At 42.5% G+C, this 17,456-nt stretch overlaps 1 protein-coding gene across 5 annotated transcripts in view; it reads right to left on the bottom strand.

Annotated features, from left to right (window-relative positions):
- The window catches only part of nsd1b (nuclear receptor binding SET domain protein 1b), a 43,361-nt gene that overhangs the window by 3,680 nt on the left and 22,225 nt on the right, over nucleotides 1-17,456 (bottom strand). For 3 of the 5 annotated variants that reach the window (XM_051878175.1, XM_051878176.1, XM_051878179.1), the window contains 9 exons: nucleotides 4,051-4,230; nucleotides 3,695-3,851; nucleotides 3,401-3,606; nucleotides 2,429-2,541; nucleotides 2,073-2,342; nucleotides 1,373-1,489; nucleotides 1,146-1,287; nucleotides 941-1,047; nucleotides 207-408 (listed from right to left, as the gene is read on the bottom strand). In XM_051878175.1, the coding sequence (XP_051734135.1) occupies nucleotides 207-408; nucleotides 941-1,047; nucleotides 1,146-1,287; nucleotides 1,373-1,489; nucleotides 2,073-2,342; nucleotides 2,429-2,541; nucleotides 3,401-3,606; nucleotides 3,695-3,851; nucleotides 4,051-4,230 (1,494 nt within the window). Of the gene's footprint in view, nucleotides 1-206; nucleotides 409-940; nucleotides 1,048-1,145; nucleotides 1,288-1,372; nucleotides 1,490-2,072; nucleotides 2,343-2,428; nucleotides 2,542-3,400; nucleotides 3,607-3,694; nucleotides 3,852-4,050; nucleotides 16,001-17,456 lie in introns of those variants that run through there. The other 2 variants (XM_051878178.1, XM_051878177.1) reach the window with 2 other exon arrangements.

The following is a 17,456-nucleotide window of genomic DNA, read 5'->3' on the forward strand; positions in this document are numbered from 1 at the left end:
TTGTGACTTGACTTATAAATATGACATGGTGCTATTGAATCCTTTTTGAAGACATTGGTATTGAGAATTGTGAAATTTCACTTGTAATGCTATTGACTACTAAACCTTTGGTATTGCAACACACTAGTTATAGACATAAAATCAAAGAAAAGTGTGTTTTTTATGATCAGTGAGTGGCCTATGTTTGAGAATACTTTAAGACTGACCTGCAGGTCTCTTGGTGAGATTGAGGCAGTCGGCATGGTAAACCTTAGGACAGCCTGGCCTCTTGCAGGACACAATCTGGCCTCCATCTCCACAACTAAAGCACTCATCCTCCCGCTCCTTGATTACTTCCTGCTGGGATTTGCGCTTCATCTGGGACTTCTTCTTCAGCTTACGGCCTTTGTCGTCTGATGGGGGGTTGTTCTGATAGACACAAAGTTGATGTCTAACTACAATCACTTATCGAAGCAGAAATGATCACTGAATGTGAAAAAATGCTTTGGATACTAAAAACGACAGGTTTACATTAGAAATGTATTGTAAATCTCAGTCATATATAACAAACAATATAGATACCAATTATTATTTTTATCAGTGTCTAATAACTATTATATTCATAGTTATTTATATTTATTTAGTTATTATAACAGCTAATATATATATTTATTTACTTTAATTTATATTTTCTTTTAATATACATTATTATTATTTTATAATAATTAAATAATATAAGTAAAATAAATTATATTATTATTATCTTATATTGGTTTTTCCAGTATTGTCTCTTTTATTAATATTAATAATAATATTAATAAAAGATAATAATAATAATAATATTTTATTATTATTAATTATTATATATTATTATATCAGCCAAATCAATGATCAATCTATCTCTAGATATAACATGATGTTATACTATATAAAAGATATCCCCTGGAGATCATCTGCTTACTTTTGGCCTTACTCCCAGGAATCCACTGCAGTTAGATGCACCACACTTGCACACTGTCTTTCCATTGCCCAGACACTCAAGGTTATAGTTGAATGTTAACTCTGTGCCTTTAAAGAAGACATCAACACATCAATGATTTCGCAAAAGCGGTGTAAATGTGAGGCTGTACCACAGTGTCTTCTATATAAAAATTAATTTGACTTACCAGCAGGGATATCAGTAAGTGCAAAAAGCCCAACACGTGTGTCTCCATTGACCGTCCATTTTTGGGTCTCGCAGTTTGGCTGGCAACTGTGGTTCATAAAACGGGCTTCATTTCCCTTGGGCCCGGCATCAATAATTCGATCCTTCCAGAAAAAACAAAGCAATATATTCAGCTTCCAGTAACATAAATCTTAGAAAAAAACTAGTGTTGTAGTTTTAGAATCTCACTTTGTCCAACGTAAGCATGTAGAAATTGCCGATATTGTTCTCCTGAGCATGTTTAATCCGGGCACGGCATTCTTCCTCGTCAATCACCTCTCCAACATATTCGTTAACAAATCCTCCCTTGGGTCGAGCATTAAAAACAAAGACTTGTTTACAAAGCAGACTGGACAAACTAAAGCTAATTATATCCACATCCATACTGGTTCTCTGTAGAGACATTATAAGGAGGAGGAGGAGATGGACTAATAGTAGAAATATGTATGGGAAAAAAAAGTCAGTCGCTTTTTGAAAGTTTGTTCACTCTAAACTGAACATAGTTTTGTGTGTAATTAGACAGAGAAGCAAAATTATGTTGTTGAGATTGTTAATTTAAAGCAATTAGCTCAGCAACATGCTAAGCATCAACTATGAGCATTGTGAGGTATACTTTATATATGTAATATGTATATATGTAATTTATTGTGAGTGTGAATGGATACACCACGTACTGGAACTTTGTTTTTGAGCAATTGCACAAACACAAAAATCTGGCTGCATGCGGACATCAGCGGACTGTGCTGATGATGAAAATTATGTCATGCGGACAGTTCGCGAGCCGAACTGGAACACGAACAAAGTATACCTTAGGGCTTTTTTTGTGTGGTCTGCATGAATGATGTTTAATGGCATCGGTACCCATGAAGAACATTCTAAATCAGCTCACCTTTTTGATGTCGTGCACACAGCGCAGCCCCCAGCCTCGAGAGAGTGTCCTGAAGATCTCCACCTGGCAGTACTGCCGTTTGGTGAAGCACTGGTTCTGGCAGTGCTCGCCTGCGGGACAAACCTGTGGATGACATTCGTACAGCAGCATACGATTGATGCACTCTGAATCCATACCGCAGGGGTTCTCGTCTGATGCTTTGCAGTTGCAGCGGGGAATCTCCGAAAGGTCTGCCGAGATGATCAGCACTTTGCCAATTGGTTTGTTCACCTATTGGATTGACCAAGATAAGACAGGTACCGTCATAATATAATGCTAGCAATCAATCTCATAACGTGTCTTGTATGGTCATGTACCTTAATATGTTTGTATGGTGGAGGTTTCTTGTCATTTCGTCGGTCCTCCTGGAGCTGCCGCAGTTCTTTCTCAGCCTGCAGTTCTTTGAACCTTAGTGCAGCTTCTTCCAAAGCTAAACCACATTGAACATTCTGATTTCAGAAATTTTCATTTGATCGCTGATTTCAGCTACACCAAGAACCATGTAATACAACTAGGTTTTTACACGAGTAGTGTGTGTAAATGTTACCTTCAAGATACTAGGGTGTTGTGGATGGTTGCTAAGGCATTGCTATGTCCAAGTTGTTAAGGAGTTCCAAGTGTTTTAGAATGTTTCTATGCAGTTGCTTATGTGGCTGCCCAAGTCAAACGACCCCACCTCTCTTTGATATTCAAGTCCCTTCTTCAATGTAAGTCCATTGGACTGTATTAGAGACGCACAATATGTCTGTACCATATTGGCTATCAGCCCATATTAGAGATTTTTATCATTTATGGGTATCCTATAATGTATACGATAATGTATAATGTATACCACCCTGGGCTGCACTGCCTAAGGCTCGCAATGGGCCTTCATCCCTCTGGCTCCATCAAGGCATCCCACTCTGCTAGCTTCTCCATTGTTTAGTTCTTCATTTAGTCTATGTATTCATAGCTCTGAGTTTCAGTTGTCTGTTCTCATATTTTATGTTGGTTGTGCTTCTCAGCATTTCCAGTTGTTTAGAGTCTTTGTTTTGATTATTTAATTACCACTTGCTCCTAGATCAACACCTCAACTTTCCTTTGCTTTACCAAACTATGACATTTCAATATTGTGATGTCTAAATGAACTTTTAGCATTGGATTTTGTAGCAAAATGATTTTGTTTTATTTTACATTTAATATCAATTTTATCACACCTGAAAATGTTAATCTGATTGCTAAGAAAAGCGATAGGGCATTAGAAATAGCAGCACCAAAAGCAAGCAAAAATAATTAGTTGCAGAAGATACCTTTCTTATAGGTAGAGTCAACTCCCTTTCCCATTTTCTCTTTACTATTGGCATCACCCTCCATGTAAGGGAAAACACGGGCTTGGTAAGTCCACAGGTAGTCGTTAGAGCCGAAGAAAAGAACTGGGAACTCTCCAACATCATGTCTCATGCGGAGGATATTCTCAGGAATGTTTTTGGGATTGCTAACTTCCGCCGGCCACCATCTAACAAAGAGTAGAAGCAGAGCAGAAACTGTTGTGTACAATGACTGTACAAACCAGGAATGATAACGGTTGGTTTGTGGATGCTGACCTGTAGCGGCCCACTTTCACCCACACTACTTCCTTGTAGTGTGGTTTCTTTCCAGCACGACAGTCGTTGCAGTACCAGCTTCCTTCTGGCATGTCGATGTTCAGACACTCTCTGTGAAATGCTGCAGGACATGACTCACAACACAGCAGACTACCTCCTGTAGAGGGAAGTGATACAGATACAGAGAGGAAATGTTTCTGATAAGGTCATATAAAGTGAAATTGTAAGTTCTCTTAAGCTGAATTGAATCATCAAGGATTACTAATGCCATTAAATATAAACGATTTAGTGCACACACTGTAAAATTAGAGGTGTAAATTGTGATAGAAATTAGTGTCTAAGACAGCTGAATTAACCTTCTGAGCAGACGAAGCACCAGCTGACATTGACATGCTCGTGGTTGCGGCAGCCTTTTCTTGGTGTGAAGTGTTTGGGACACACTATGTTGCTGTCGGTGAGCGTGACACTCCCAGCAGGTACGCAGTAATCGTTGGCGTGATATGCCACAGGGCATCTAATACAGCAGGTTAGCTGGCCTGAGACACAAAATACAGAGAATTTCATAATAAATGCACCCACATTTGAAATATGTGTGATTTAAATAGTGAACACTAACATGATGTGATATATCGTTACCATAACGGTTATCAAGTTTTTTTTGTTTTTTTTTAATCCATATCAGGCGAAATTGGACATTTAATTTCATTAGCTTTTAAAGGGGTCCTATTATGCTTTTTCACTTTTTAAACTTTAGTTAGTCTGTAATGTTGCTGTTTGAGACTAAAAAAGATCTACAAGGTTACTGTCACCGATCTGCCAGGCTCTCACCCCAGCCAATCACAATGCACACCCTCACCAGAGTACTAATCATACACACCTGCACCTTATCTGCATGATCATCAGGAGTGCTACATAATCGCACAACTTGTCCACCATCATTGTCTGGTCTCGTTCATATGAAGTGGACTACTTACCTGTTCTCCAGTGATTATCTCCAGTGATTATCTCCAGTGAATATCTCCAGCGATTACCTCCAGCGATTACCTCCAGCAGTTACCTCCAGCGATTACCTCCAGTGATTATATCCAGGAATTACCTCCAGCGATTACCTCTAGCATTTGTACTCCAGCGTCTTACTCTCCCTTGTGTCTCCTGTGTTCTCCAGTCAACAACCTGCAAAAGACCATTACCACCATACTCACCAAGCATGACGAGGTGTGTGCATCCATCCAGCCATCCATTCAGCCATCCACGATCTCCTGCGCCTGTAAGACAAGGAAAGGTCTTTTTGAACTGCGTACTCACCTGTATTCTCCAATCTGCTCTGTGCTGTCAATAAAGCTCACCGTTAACTGCATTTCTCTGTGTCTGCATTCCGTAACAGAAGACCGGACCCTAAAGGAATCAACTGCATCATGAGCACCTCTGACCCGTTCCAGGACATTGTGGATTCCCTTCGGAGTATTCTCACCACCTCAGTGTCTGCTTCCACTTCCATCACCACCACCACCACTTCTTCACCAACAATTGTTGCCAGTTCCATGGCCAAACCAGTGCCCTACTCTGGCTCGGCAGAGGATTGTAATGGATTCCTTCTCCAGTGATTATCGTGCTCTTAACAAGATGACAGTAAAGTTTTGTTATCCACTTCCCCTCGCACCAGCGGCATTAGAACATCTCCATGGAGCCACTCTTTACCAAGTTGGACCTCCGCAGCACTTACAACCTCAGCCGGATACGTGAGGGAGATGAGCAGAAAACAGCATTTGTGACACTTACAGGCCACTATGAATATCTTCTGATGCTGTATGGATTGGTCAATGCCCCCTCCATATTCCAGGACTTTATGCATGATGCGCTCCAGAAATTTTTCCATTGATTTGTGCTTGTCTACATAGATGATATCCTCGTCTACTCCCAGAGCATGGCCGAACATTGGCAGCATGTTACGGAGGTCCTGAAACACCTGAGAGAGTTCCATCTTTTCCTCAAAGCTGAGAAGTGCTCTTTCCATCAATCCTTAGTGCAGTTCCTTGGATACAACATCAGCAAACATGGTATCCAAATGGACAAGGGGAAGGTGGAAGCCGTTAAGAACTGGCCCATCCCAACCACCATCAATGAGCTCAAAGAGCTTCCTAGGATTTTTGAATTTCTACCAACGGTTCATCCAAGATTACAGCTCCATCACTAGTCACTCAACCAATCTGCTGAAGAACAAGCCCAAGTCTCTGTCCTGGTCACCATCTGCCACCAAAGCATTCCAACAACTCAAAGAGGCCTTCACCAGTGCAACGCTCTTTATCCATCTTGACCCCAACAAACTTTTCATTGTGGAAATGAATGCATCCACCACCAGGGTAGGAGCAGTGCTGTCTCACCAGCAGGGGATTCCAGCCAAACTCCATTAATGCGCCTTTTCCAAGAAGTTCACCCCAGTGGAGAGAAACTACAACATCGGCAACCAGGAGCTCCTTGCCATCAAGTTAGCCCTTCAGGAGTGGAGGCATTGGTTGGAGGGTGCAAAACATCCTTTCACTGTGTTGACTGACCACAAGAACCTTGAATATTTGAGAAGCTAAGAGATTAAATCCTCGCCAGGCTGGTTGGGCTCTGTTTTTTACCCAATTTAACTTCTCCATTTCTCAGCTAAGAACCTGAACCCATCCTGTCCACTAGCATGATTGTGAGTCCCATCCAATGGTCCCCAGAGTCAGCCACCTCCTCCAATGCCTCCGCAGCTACTCCACCGGGCTGTCCACCTGAGCTTCAGTATGTTCCCAGATCACAACGCACTCTACTCATCCACTCTTGTGCACTCATCTCTTGGCACTGGCCACTCAGGGGCCAATAACACCCTCTCGCTGTTAAAAGGCCGCTTCTGGTGGACCAGCATGGCCAGGGATGTGAGAAGGTTCATTCAAGGCTGCTCTGACTGCACCATCTCAAGGAGCCCTCATCATCTACCAACTGGCAAAGTCCATCTGCTGCCCGTTCCTAATCGGCCATGGTCACACCTAGGAGTGGACATCATCACGGACTTACCTCCCTCTGATGGAAACACATTTTCTGGTTGTCATTGCTCATTTTCAAATTTTCAAAGTCATGTCATCTGCTTCCTCTCAAGGGACTCCCTACGGCTATTGAAACTGCTGAACTTCTCTTCAATCATGTCTTCAGATAATTCGGAATTCCACAATATATTGTGTTGGATTGTGGGCCCCAATTAATTTCCAAGGAATGGAAGGCCTTTTTTACCCTACTAGGTGTGACCATAAGTCTCTCCTCAGTTTACCATCCCCAGTCGAACGGGCAGATGGAGAGAAAGATCCAGGAGCCTGTATGCATCCTACAAACCTTCTGCCATGGCCACCAGAATTCCTGGAACCAGTTCCTGGGCTGGCCAGAGTATGCGCAGAACTCTCTCCGTCAGCCTGCCACTGGACTCATGCCCTTCCAGCATGTACTCATTTACCAGCCACCCTTGTTCCCATGGTCTGGAGAACCATCTGATGTCCCATCTGTCGACCACTGGTTCAGAGAGAACGAGAGGGTCTGGGATGCAGCTCACCATCAGCTTCAGTGGGAAGTGACTGCTTGCTACCATCCACACTTCTCACCCAGATCATCCTGCTCCTCGTGGAAGAGGTTGGCTGGGTTGGGGTACTGTCACGGATCTGTCAGGCTCTCATCCCGGCCAATCACAGCACACACCCTCACCAGAGTACTAAATCACACACACCTGCAGCTTGTCCGGTCTCGTTCATACGAAGTGGAGTACTTATCTTTTCTCCAGCATTTACTCCAGTGATTATCTCCAGTGATTTGCGTTTGTATTCCAGCGTCTTCCTCTCTCTTGTGTCTCATGTGTTCTCCAGTCAACAACCTGCAAAAGACCATTACCACTATACTCACCAAACACGACGAGGTGTGTGCATCCATCCAGCCATCCGTTCAGCCATCCACGATCTCCTGCACCTGTAAGACAAGGAAAGTTTCTATTACCAAGCCATTCTCATTCTGCAAAGTCATTTTGAACTGCATAGTCACCCGTATCCTCCAATCTGCTCTGTGTTGTCAATAAAGCTCACCGTTAACTGCATTTCTCTGAGTCTGTATTCCGTAACAGTTACAAAGCTCAAAGTCCACTCTGAAGGAAGATATTTTATTTACCAGAATCCACTTTTCAAGAACTACAACGAACGACTCATTTGGACTACAACGTGTTTTTTCCAGATCTTGTGAAGTCAAAATGTTACTCATTTAAATAATCTCTGCCCACGGAATTCGCAAAAAAGGGGATGAGGCCCGGTTGAGCTGCGCTAAAGAAGATGAAGAGTGTTGTTGCTGTTTTTTTCACCCAGGAAAAAGTTTGTCCAAAGGCAGACAAGCATAGTGTGGTTAAAATTTATTTTAAACACTGTTTCTGAACATTATAACCCCAACGTTTGTTTGTGCCCTGCACATTTTACGGAGGACAGATTCCAGAACAATGAAAGCTGCGCACAAATGAGATGCTACAATGAGAGCTATGCTCGTCAGGCAATGAACCGTCGTAGGGCCATCAGGAATGAGTCAATACTGGTGAGAAGGTCGAGATGGGCTGCCCTGGTGGTCATACACTTAAAGACTATGCCCCATCTCTTCTCATTACGACGACTAATCTTAATTAGGAAGGGGTCAAAACAGTCCATTACCAGTCAGTCCAGTCTGGTAAGGGGTAGCTCAGCCACTTCTGGGTGGCCTCTCCATTTCTTGTACTCCGCACTGGTGTCAGCGGACAGCTTCACGGCCTTTCAATATCCAGTACATTCTTCTGATCTCATTCTTCTGACGCTCTGTACCGGGATGATGCAGCCTCTCATCATAATCCTTGATTATTAGCTCGGTGGTCAGGGGTTGAGGGCAACTGGAGTACTTCACAGTGGCGTAGACGTCCTCCTACTCGAATCAGTCACTGGTTTGCCTGACTTCAGAAGCCTCAGCTCGGTGGGAAAAGACTCGGCTTGAGCTTGACAGAGGACTGCTTGTTGAACGACTCTCTGGTGCTCAGCACTGGAGGTGTAGGCTGCCCCGTGAAGCTCCTGCCCAAAGGCGTTCAGGTACTCGGACAGCTTGTTGTAGTGCTTTGGCTTAAGTGGGGGTGCAGTTGTCGTCACTAACCCAGAAAAGACTGACTGTCTCAATTCACAGCTCAGCTCTTCAAGCGGCAAGAGGGGCTGTGTGGGCCAACTATCTGGTGGCAGTTTAAGGAATTCCGGTCCCTGGCTCCACTGCCTCCCTCCGGAGAAATCTGGAAGATACTTGCCACGAGTGATATCGTCCGGTGGGTTGTCTGCGGATCTGACGTAGCGCCAGGTGGCTGATGCTGTCATCTCTTGGATCTCTGCCACCCGTGTTCATAACGACATGAGCTGGAGGTTAGCCATGTGAGCACAGTGGTATACAGTCTGACCAAAGCATAGAGAAGTGAATGGGAATCGTAAGCTCTGTAGTCAGGAGCTGGAAAAGCTGTGCTCCATTGAGAGTGGCACACAACTCTAAGCGGGTCTAACTCTTGCTGTCCTCTGTCTGCAGGTAAGCCACTGACCCATATGCCTACTCCACCGCAACACAGAACACATGGGTCTCATGTCTACAGGAAGGGTGATCCATCTGTGAGCTGAAGTAACACCTGAGCTGAGATATCTCCTCTAGACCACTCAACTCCTTTTCCCACTCAAACCACAAGGTAAGCAATTCCTCAGGCAACTGGGGGTCATCCCAGTTGCGCTTCTTATCCCACAGACGCTGTACCAGTATCTTGGCTTTGGTAGTATAAGGGATGATATAACCGAGGGGGTCATATTGGCTTGCTAGAACATGGTAAATGTGACGCATCCTCATGGGGGAACAGCGTCTGGCTTGGTGCTTGTAATGTAGGGTGTCAGACTGATGGTCTGCATTATCCAGTTTCCAGTGTTGGCAGTAAAGGATCGATTGCTCCTCGCTGCTCAGAGTGGTTTGCGTCTGTAACTCTGTATAGCTTTATTTTGAATCTCTTACTTTCATTCATTGTTGCTTATATTATCATTACCTTATATATAATATTGCCTACCACATTAATCTGACGTCGCTAACTTTTAATCTTTGAATCTAAATCGCTATTACAACGCGTTTGCATCTCGCTAGCTGGTTAACTTGTCATCAGTCTCTCGCGCGCTCATTTTCTTTTCAACGCGTTCATCATACAGCTGTGGTAAGTCGGATCAGTCTACAAACACAGTGAGTCATGTCATCCTCTCCTAGTGTTATATCGTGTTCTGTTTGCCACATGTTCAGTATAGCTTTCTCTGTCAGCGACGAGGGATTTACATGTCATAAATGTAGGGAAATAGTCAGGCTGACAGAGAAAATCTCAGAATTAGAGACACGTATCCAAACTTTAATTGAGGATAGTAAGAATGTAAGGGCTTCAGATACTGTTTTGGATGCGACTAGCTTAGTGAACTCTGTACATTGTTCGGTTCCAGCTGTAGAGCCCGCGCAGCAGGGCACTTGGGTAACGATGAGGCGGCCTAGCCGTGAAAAACACCACTCTTCCTTTCCAATAAGAACATCAAACAGGTTCTCCCCACTCAGTGATACACCCACTGAGAATCCTGTTGAAAGTGCCCTAGTTATTGGCGATTCTATTACACAGAATGTGAAAATAGAGACACCAGCCACCATAGTCACATGTTTGCCGGGAGCCAGAGCACCTGACATCAAAGCAAATTTAAAAGTGCTGGCTAATGCTAATCGTAAGTACTCTAAAATCATTATTCACGTCGGCACTAATGATGTTCGACTTCGCCAGTCGGAGATCACTAAAATTAACATTAAAGAGGTGTGTGAACTCGCAAGTACAATGTCAGGAAAAATAATCTGCTCTGGTCCCCTTCCTGTTCGTCGGAGTGATGAGATAGTTAGCAGATTATCATCACTCAATGGCTGGATGTCTAAGTGGTGTCCGCAGAATAATATAGGTTTCATAGACAATTGGAAAAGTTTTTGGGGGAGACCTGACCTGTTGAAAAGAGATGGTATTCATCCCTCCTGGGATGGTGCTGCTCTTCTCTCTAGTAATATGGCACATATTCTTAGAGCTGAAACATGACAAACTGGGGTCCAGGTCAGGAAGCAGACATACTGGCTAAACCGACCGTCTGCTAGCTGCCTCACATTACAGAAGTCAGATAATTCCCAACACATAGAAACTCTTACACCTAGATATTATCACATAGAGACTGTGTCTGTACCCCGAATTAGTAAAAACAAAAATCTTCCAAACCCATTTAATGGTAAAAATTTAATTGATGTTCAACAAATAAAAAAATAGAGATAATACTGATAAACAAATGATAAAGCTTGGGTTGTTAAATATTAGATCCCCTTCTTCAAAAGCACTTATTGTAAATAATATTATCACAGACAATAATCTGGATTTGCTGTGTTTGACAGAAAATTGGCTAAAATCAGACGATTACATTACTTTAAATGAGTCTAGCCCTCAAGGTTATTATTATCGACACAATCCTCGTCAGAAAGTCAAAGGTTTACAGTATTAGTCAAAAGTCTTTCGAAAAAAATTCCTTTCGAAGTGATGGTACTTTATGTAACATTATGTAAGTTGACATTTGTGCTGGCTACTGTATACAGGCCACCAGGACACCATACAGACTTTATCAAAGAATTTGCTGATCTTCCTGATCAGTTTCATTGCCTTAGCATACCAGATAGCTTAGAAGACCTTGATGTTGCAACAGAAACTATTGCCTCTGTCTTTTCCAGCACATTAGACTCAGTTGCTCCTTTGCGTTTAAAAAAGATTAAGGAAATTAATCCAATGCCGTGGTACAATGAGCACACTCGGGCCCTAAAGGTAGCAGCCAGAAAAATGGAGCGCAGCTGGAAGAAAACAAAACTAGAAGTTTTTCGCATTTCGTGGAGAGAGAGAATGATTGAGTACAGAAAGGCCTTAAAAACTGCTAGATCTGCCTATTTTTCAAAACTTTTAGAAGAAAATAAGCACAACCCTAGGTATTTATTTGATACAGTGGCTAAATTAACAAGAAATAAAGCTTCAACTTCTGATATTTCCAAAGAGCACAGCAGTAATGACTTTATGAACTTCTTTACTTGCAAGATTGACAATATTAGAGAGAAAATTATAACCATGCAACCGTCTACTACAGTATCGCGTCAGACAGTGCATTGTAGTGTCCCTGAGGAAAAATTAATTCATTTACTGTTTTAGGAGAGGAAGAATTGTCTAAACTTGTTAAATCATTAAAATCAACAACATGTATGTTAGACCCTATACCGACTAAGCTATTGAAAGAGATGCTTCCAGAGGTCATAGATCCTCTTAATATCGTTAATTCATCTTTTATCACTAGGATACGTACCGAAAACTTTTAAGCTGGCTATTATTAAGCCTCTTATTAAAAAACCACAATTTGATCCTAGAGAATTAGTCAATTACAGGCCGATCTCAAATCTCACTTTTCTGTCAAAAATACTAGAAAAGGCAGTATCATCACAACTATGTTCCTTTTTAGAAAGAAATAGTATCTGTGAGGATTTCCAGTCAGGATTTAGACCGTACCATAGTACTGAGACTGCTCTCATTAGAGTTACTAATGATTTGCTCTTATCATCAGATCGTGGTTGTATATCTCTATTAGTGTTACTGGATCTTAGTGCTGCATTTGACACTATTGATCACAATATTCTTTTAAATAGACTCGAAAATTATGTTGGCATTAGTGGAATTGCACTGTCATGGTTCAAATCATACTTATCTGACCGTTATCAGTTCGTAGTAGTAAATGAAGAGATGTCATATCGATAACAAGTTCAATAGTACCGCAAGGCTCAGTACTAGGACCGTTGCTGTTCACTCTGTACATGCTACCCTTGGGAGATATCATTAGGAAGCATGGTGTTAGTTTTCACTGTTACGCTGATGATACTCAGCTCTATATTTCTTCGCGCCCTGACGAAACTTACCAATTCACAAAATTAACGGAATGCATAGCTGATATAAAAAATTGGATGACCAGTAATTTCCTACTTCTAAATTCAGAAAAAACAGAGATTCTAATTTTTGGACCAAAAACTTCTTCACGTAATAACCTAGAATACTCTCTAACACTTGATGGCTGCTCTGTTAAGTCTTCGTCGTCAGTTAGGAACCTGGGTGTGCTCTTTGATACCAATCTTTCATTTGAAGGCCATGTTTCTAGCATCTGTAAAACCGCATTCTTCCATCTTAAAAATATATCTAAACTACGACATATGCTCTCAATGACAAATGCAGAACAGTTAGTTCATGCGTTCATGACCTCAAGGCTAGATTACTGTAACGCTCTACTGGGTGGTTGTTCCGCTCGCCTGTTAAACAAACTACAGCTCGTACAAAATGCAGCAGCTAGAGTTCTTACTAGAACTAGGAAGTATGACCATATTAGCCAGTTCTGTCAACACTGCATTGGCTTCCTGTTAAACATTGGTTGTGATCTATGACATGCCTCTGCAGGTATATGTATCACAGCAGGGACTGCACGTGGTGCCAGAGCGGAGCACCTGCCACTGGTACATGTCGGGGTTTGTTTCAAGGCTTCAAGTCTCGCCACAGGAATTGGAGCAATGGCATGTCATCAGGAAGCAGCCTCACCTGGTGAAACATACCACGAATATCGCTGCTTATGGCCACAGGGTGTTCCCAGAAATGGAGCAGAACCGCTAGTAGTAATGAGCCTAGTGTGGGTCCTGGTAGGAGGAACTCATTAAGGCTGTGGCATTCATATTAAAAGGAGCAGTTACAGATGACCCGGTTCTTGTCATTATGCTGCACCATATGGTGGGGGATGTACCATGATTCTGTGGAGCTCTCCATCTCTCTCGGGTCCAGTTTGGCTACATAACCAGCTCCCTTCAGTCTAGTGATCTCGGCCTGATAGGCGGAAGCCTGATCTGGCTCCTTAAGCAATCTCCTCTCGACACTCCTAAGCCGAGGGAGAACAGCCTCCTTGGGCATGGACAAGTGTGGCATACTCTGCATAAAAAGTAGTGGTGTGGCATACCGCATTGTCCCTTCTACTTCCACACACATGGTTTTCAACTGAAGGACTCTGACGGCTTCTTGATCTAGTTTGGATCTTATCACTACCTTGTCACTGCGGTAGGGAATCACATCCATCTGCCAGTCTCTCAACGTGAGCAAACAGGTCTGCGTTGGGAAGGATAGATGTGAAGAAGCATTGGTGAGCCCTGATCCCATGTTTAATCTCATTCGTGGGGCCTTGAAGAGCCTATCCCAGATGGGTCTTAACTGCTGCAGGTCCACCTGGTGGGCCTAACAGGACAGGTTCAACAGGTGTGATAAGATGCGGGTGGTCTGAACCAATCAACAGCACGGGTTGCACTTTATCCATCTGCTGCAGTGGGAGACCAGTTAGGTGTCGATACCTCTTTTGTATGGATGCAACTGGGTAGGTATGTTCAGCAAGGCCCAGTCTCTCGACTGTGAATGCACCTCTGATGAAGAATTTCTTGTGAGGATTAGACACAGGAAACACTGTGAAAGACACAGCCGCCCCATGAAGCACCTGCTAATCTTGTCTGACCGTTCACAACATCGAGTCTTCTGGCTGTCCTTTGAGGTTTAGCTGCTGAGCTGCAGCATGGAGAAGAATAGTCCTTTCTGACCCATCATCCAGCACAGCATATGTCTCCATTGAGGCATCCCCATTTGTAATTATTACTTTACTCACTTTCAGAAGGACTCTGCGGCTGCTGACAGAATGGTCCACATACAAGATGTCTTTCGTGGTACTCACAAAGCAGGAGTTCTCTTTGGGTTCAGATTCAGCACTGGTACTGCTAATGAGCGCACATGGAGGGCAAATAGCTTGAATGCTCTAACATCTCCTGGCCTGATGTTGGGTCCTTCCAGCACTTCAGTGATGTTCTGCAGAACAAGCTTGTGAGGTTGTCCATACATCTTCATAAGAGCTTGCATGGTGTCTGTGTAGGGTCTCGTGGAATTACAGTAGGAGTCTGCTACCAAGAGTGCCTCTACAAGCTTTAAATGATCAGTCAGGATATGATATTTGAAACGCTCACTTGCATCTTCCAGCAGGAGGTTCTCCAGTGCCATCCGCGGTCTTGAAAACTGACTGGGGTCAGCTGCTGTCAGGCTGGGTATGTTAGGTTTAGGTCCTCTGTATATCTTCTCTTGAACATGTAACATCTCAGCTCTAGGTGTAGCCTCAGGTCATTGTTGTAAATGAAACTCTCTTTCACCTGGATAAAGCCCATGTCTGGATTGAGGAGTCTTGTCGTCATAATGTATGGCTTCAACAGGCTGTGGTGAGTATGCATAGGACCTCTCGTTAACACACATCTGCTCTGACCTGTGTGAAAGCGTGAGGTCCCTCATCTGCCTTGTCAGCTGCTCACTCTGGACAGATGTGTATTGAGGAACATTATCTGAATATGCTGCAGGCTTTCTCTGGGTGACCAGTGGACGCATGAGTGTTGGCACATTATTAATGTGGGGGGCTGGCACTGGTGTCAGTGATCGACAAGGAGTCTCTCTACCTGTGGCTATCTGCTGGATCTCCTGCTTTAACTCAGCATTCTCTGCCTTGAGCCCTTGTAATGCAGACAGGATCTCAGGTAGGATGTGGCTGTGAAACTCATCACTGTCTCTTTTCATCTTGTGCCACATAGACTTAATGTCAGACAACTGTTGAGCTTGAAAGTGAAGCTCCTCCTGGTCTGGTAGCATATCCTCAAATGTCTCTTGCCATTCATCTGGCATCTGGCTGGCTCTTTGGAGAGGATGATCGCGATGCATTCTCTGGCATGGGCAGAGCTTCCTCCATTTCAGCTTCATTCAGACAGGCAGGTGCTAATACTCTCTTCACCTAGCCTGATCCAGGAACTTGATAATCTGCAAGATGTGCAGGTAGCCTTATTTGTTGTCTAGGTCGGACAACAGGAGGATCTGGCTCAGGGTGGGATGTCATCTCTCTGCTGTGATTCGCCGATCTGGCTCGAAGGATCACTTGAAATGAAGAGGTTCGAAGTTTGGCTAATTTAGATTTGTGCGATTAGAACTGTGTGAGTTGACTCTTAGTTGTATTAATATATACAAGCGTATTAATATATACATATATACATGCATTCCACAAATAAACATCCATTTAAATGATTAAACAGTATTCAGTATGTACAGAAGAATGTCTATTAATGGCCTATTAATAAAGTATTATTAGACAATTCTGAGTAACTATTCTTAACATCGCCACAAGAGAGCGCTAGTAGCACGTAAATGCCATTCAACTAGGCATGCTTATGCAGCTGATCACTGAGCGATAATAATAATCTCCAAATCGTGTGCATCCAATAATAACACAGTGTGCAATACGTAACATCTACCTGTAACATCAAATAGCACATAGAAAAAAACTCCGAAATACACTGAACAGAAAGATGAATACAGACAGAGTCATGCTAATCAGCTACTGCTTAGACTGGAAATTAAACTAAGCATTTCTCAGTAAAAACAGGAAATATATAGACAGTATTCACTTACTTGATATGTTCGCACACAGCAACTCAATATAATCTTAAACTGAATAGTAATAGAGCATTGATGGATGAACTATCATGAAGCTGACAAAATTTACACCTCATCTTCTCTCTATTTCCCAAATGGTTTGAAATTGACGCCATCCTTAATTATTTACACCAGAGCAAAACTCGCTGTTATGAAGGGGTGTGGCATTTCCCGAACAAGCGCTAAGTGGTGCCAATCACAACACACTGGGCCAGCTAAACAATCACAGCACATTTCGTATATCGGAAGGAGGGGCTTCATCGAAACAGAAACTAAACAGCACGTTCAAGCCGGACTGTGGAGAGAGGAGCTGTAATTATGTAAAATATGTGAAAAATAATGCGTTTTTTGAACAATCAAGCATAAAAACATATTCTAGTACAGCCCCAAAACAAAATCAAGACTTCGTAAAAACGGCATAACAGGACCCCTTTAAATTTAGATTACCTTTCACTCACTTGAAATTAATCTTTAAAAACACTTAAATGTAATATTTAGCAAATCTCAAAATGAAAATCAATTTTTCATTATAATGTTGTGATGCACAAAATCACCAAATTCAAATGACTTATTTTAGTTTCAAGTGTTTAATTTTAAAATTATTTAGGCAAAATAGCATAGAATTTTCATATCATCCATTTATTGGTTATCAGCCACAACATGAAATAATCATAGGCTTATCTGTATTAACCAGAATTTTAATATCAGTCTATACCTAGTTTGCAAGATGACATCTTAAAGCTAATTCGCACTGCTCCAACAAACACTGTTCCCATTATGATGAGGTAACTCACCTAATTAAAAATAACAACTTTATGGACTTTATGGACCCACACTTTATGGGTTGAATCTTACATATACAGTATCTCACAGAAGTGAGTACACCCCTCACATTTTTGTAAATATTATATCTTTTCATGCAACAACTCTGAAGAAATGACACTTTGCTACAAATGTAAAGTAGTGAGTGTACAGCTTGTATAACAGTGTAAATTTGCTGTCCCCTCAAAATAACTCAACACACAGCCATTAATGTCTAAACCGCTGGCCACAAAAGTGAGTACACCCCTAAGTAAAAATGTCCAAATTGGGCCCAATTAGCCATTTTCT

Source organism: Ctenopharyngodon idella, chromosome 21, assembly GCF_019924925.1.
Source record: "Ctenopharyngodon idella isolate HZGC_01 chromosome 21, HZGC01, whole genome shotgun sequence".
NCBI classification, from domain to species: Eukaryota; Metazoa; Chordata; class Actinopteri; order Cypriniformes; family Xenocyprididae; genus Ctenopharyngodon; species Ctenopharyngodon idella.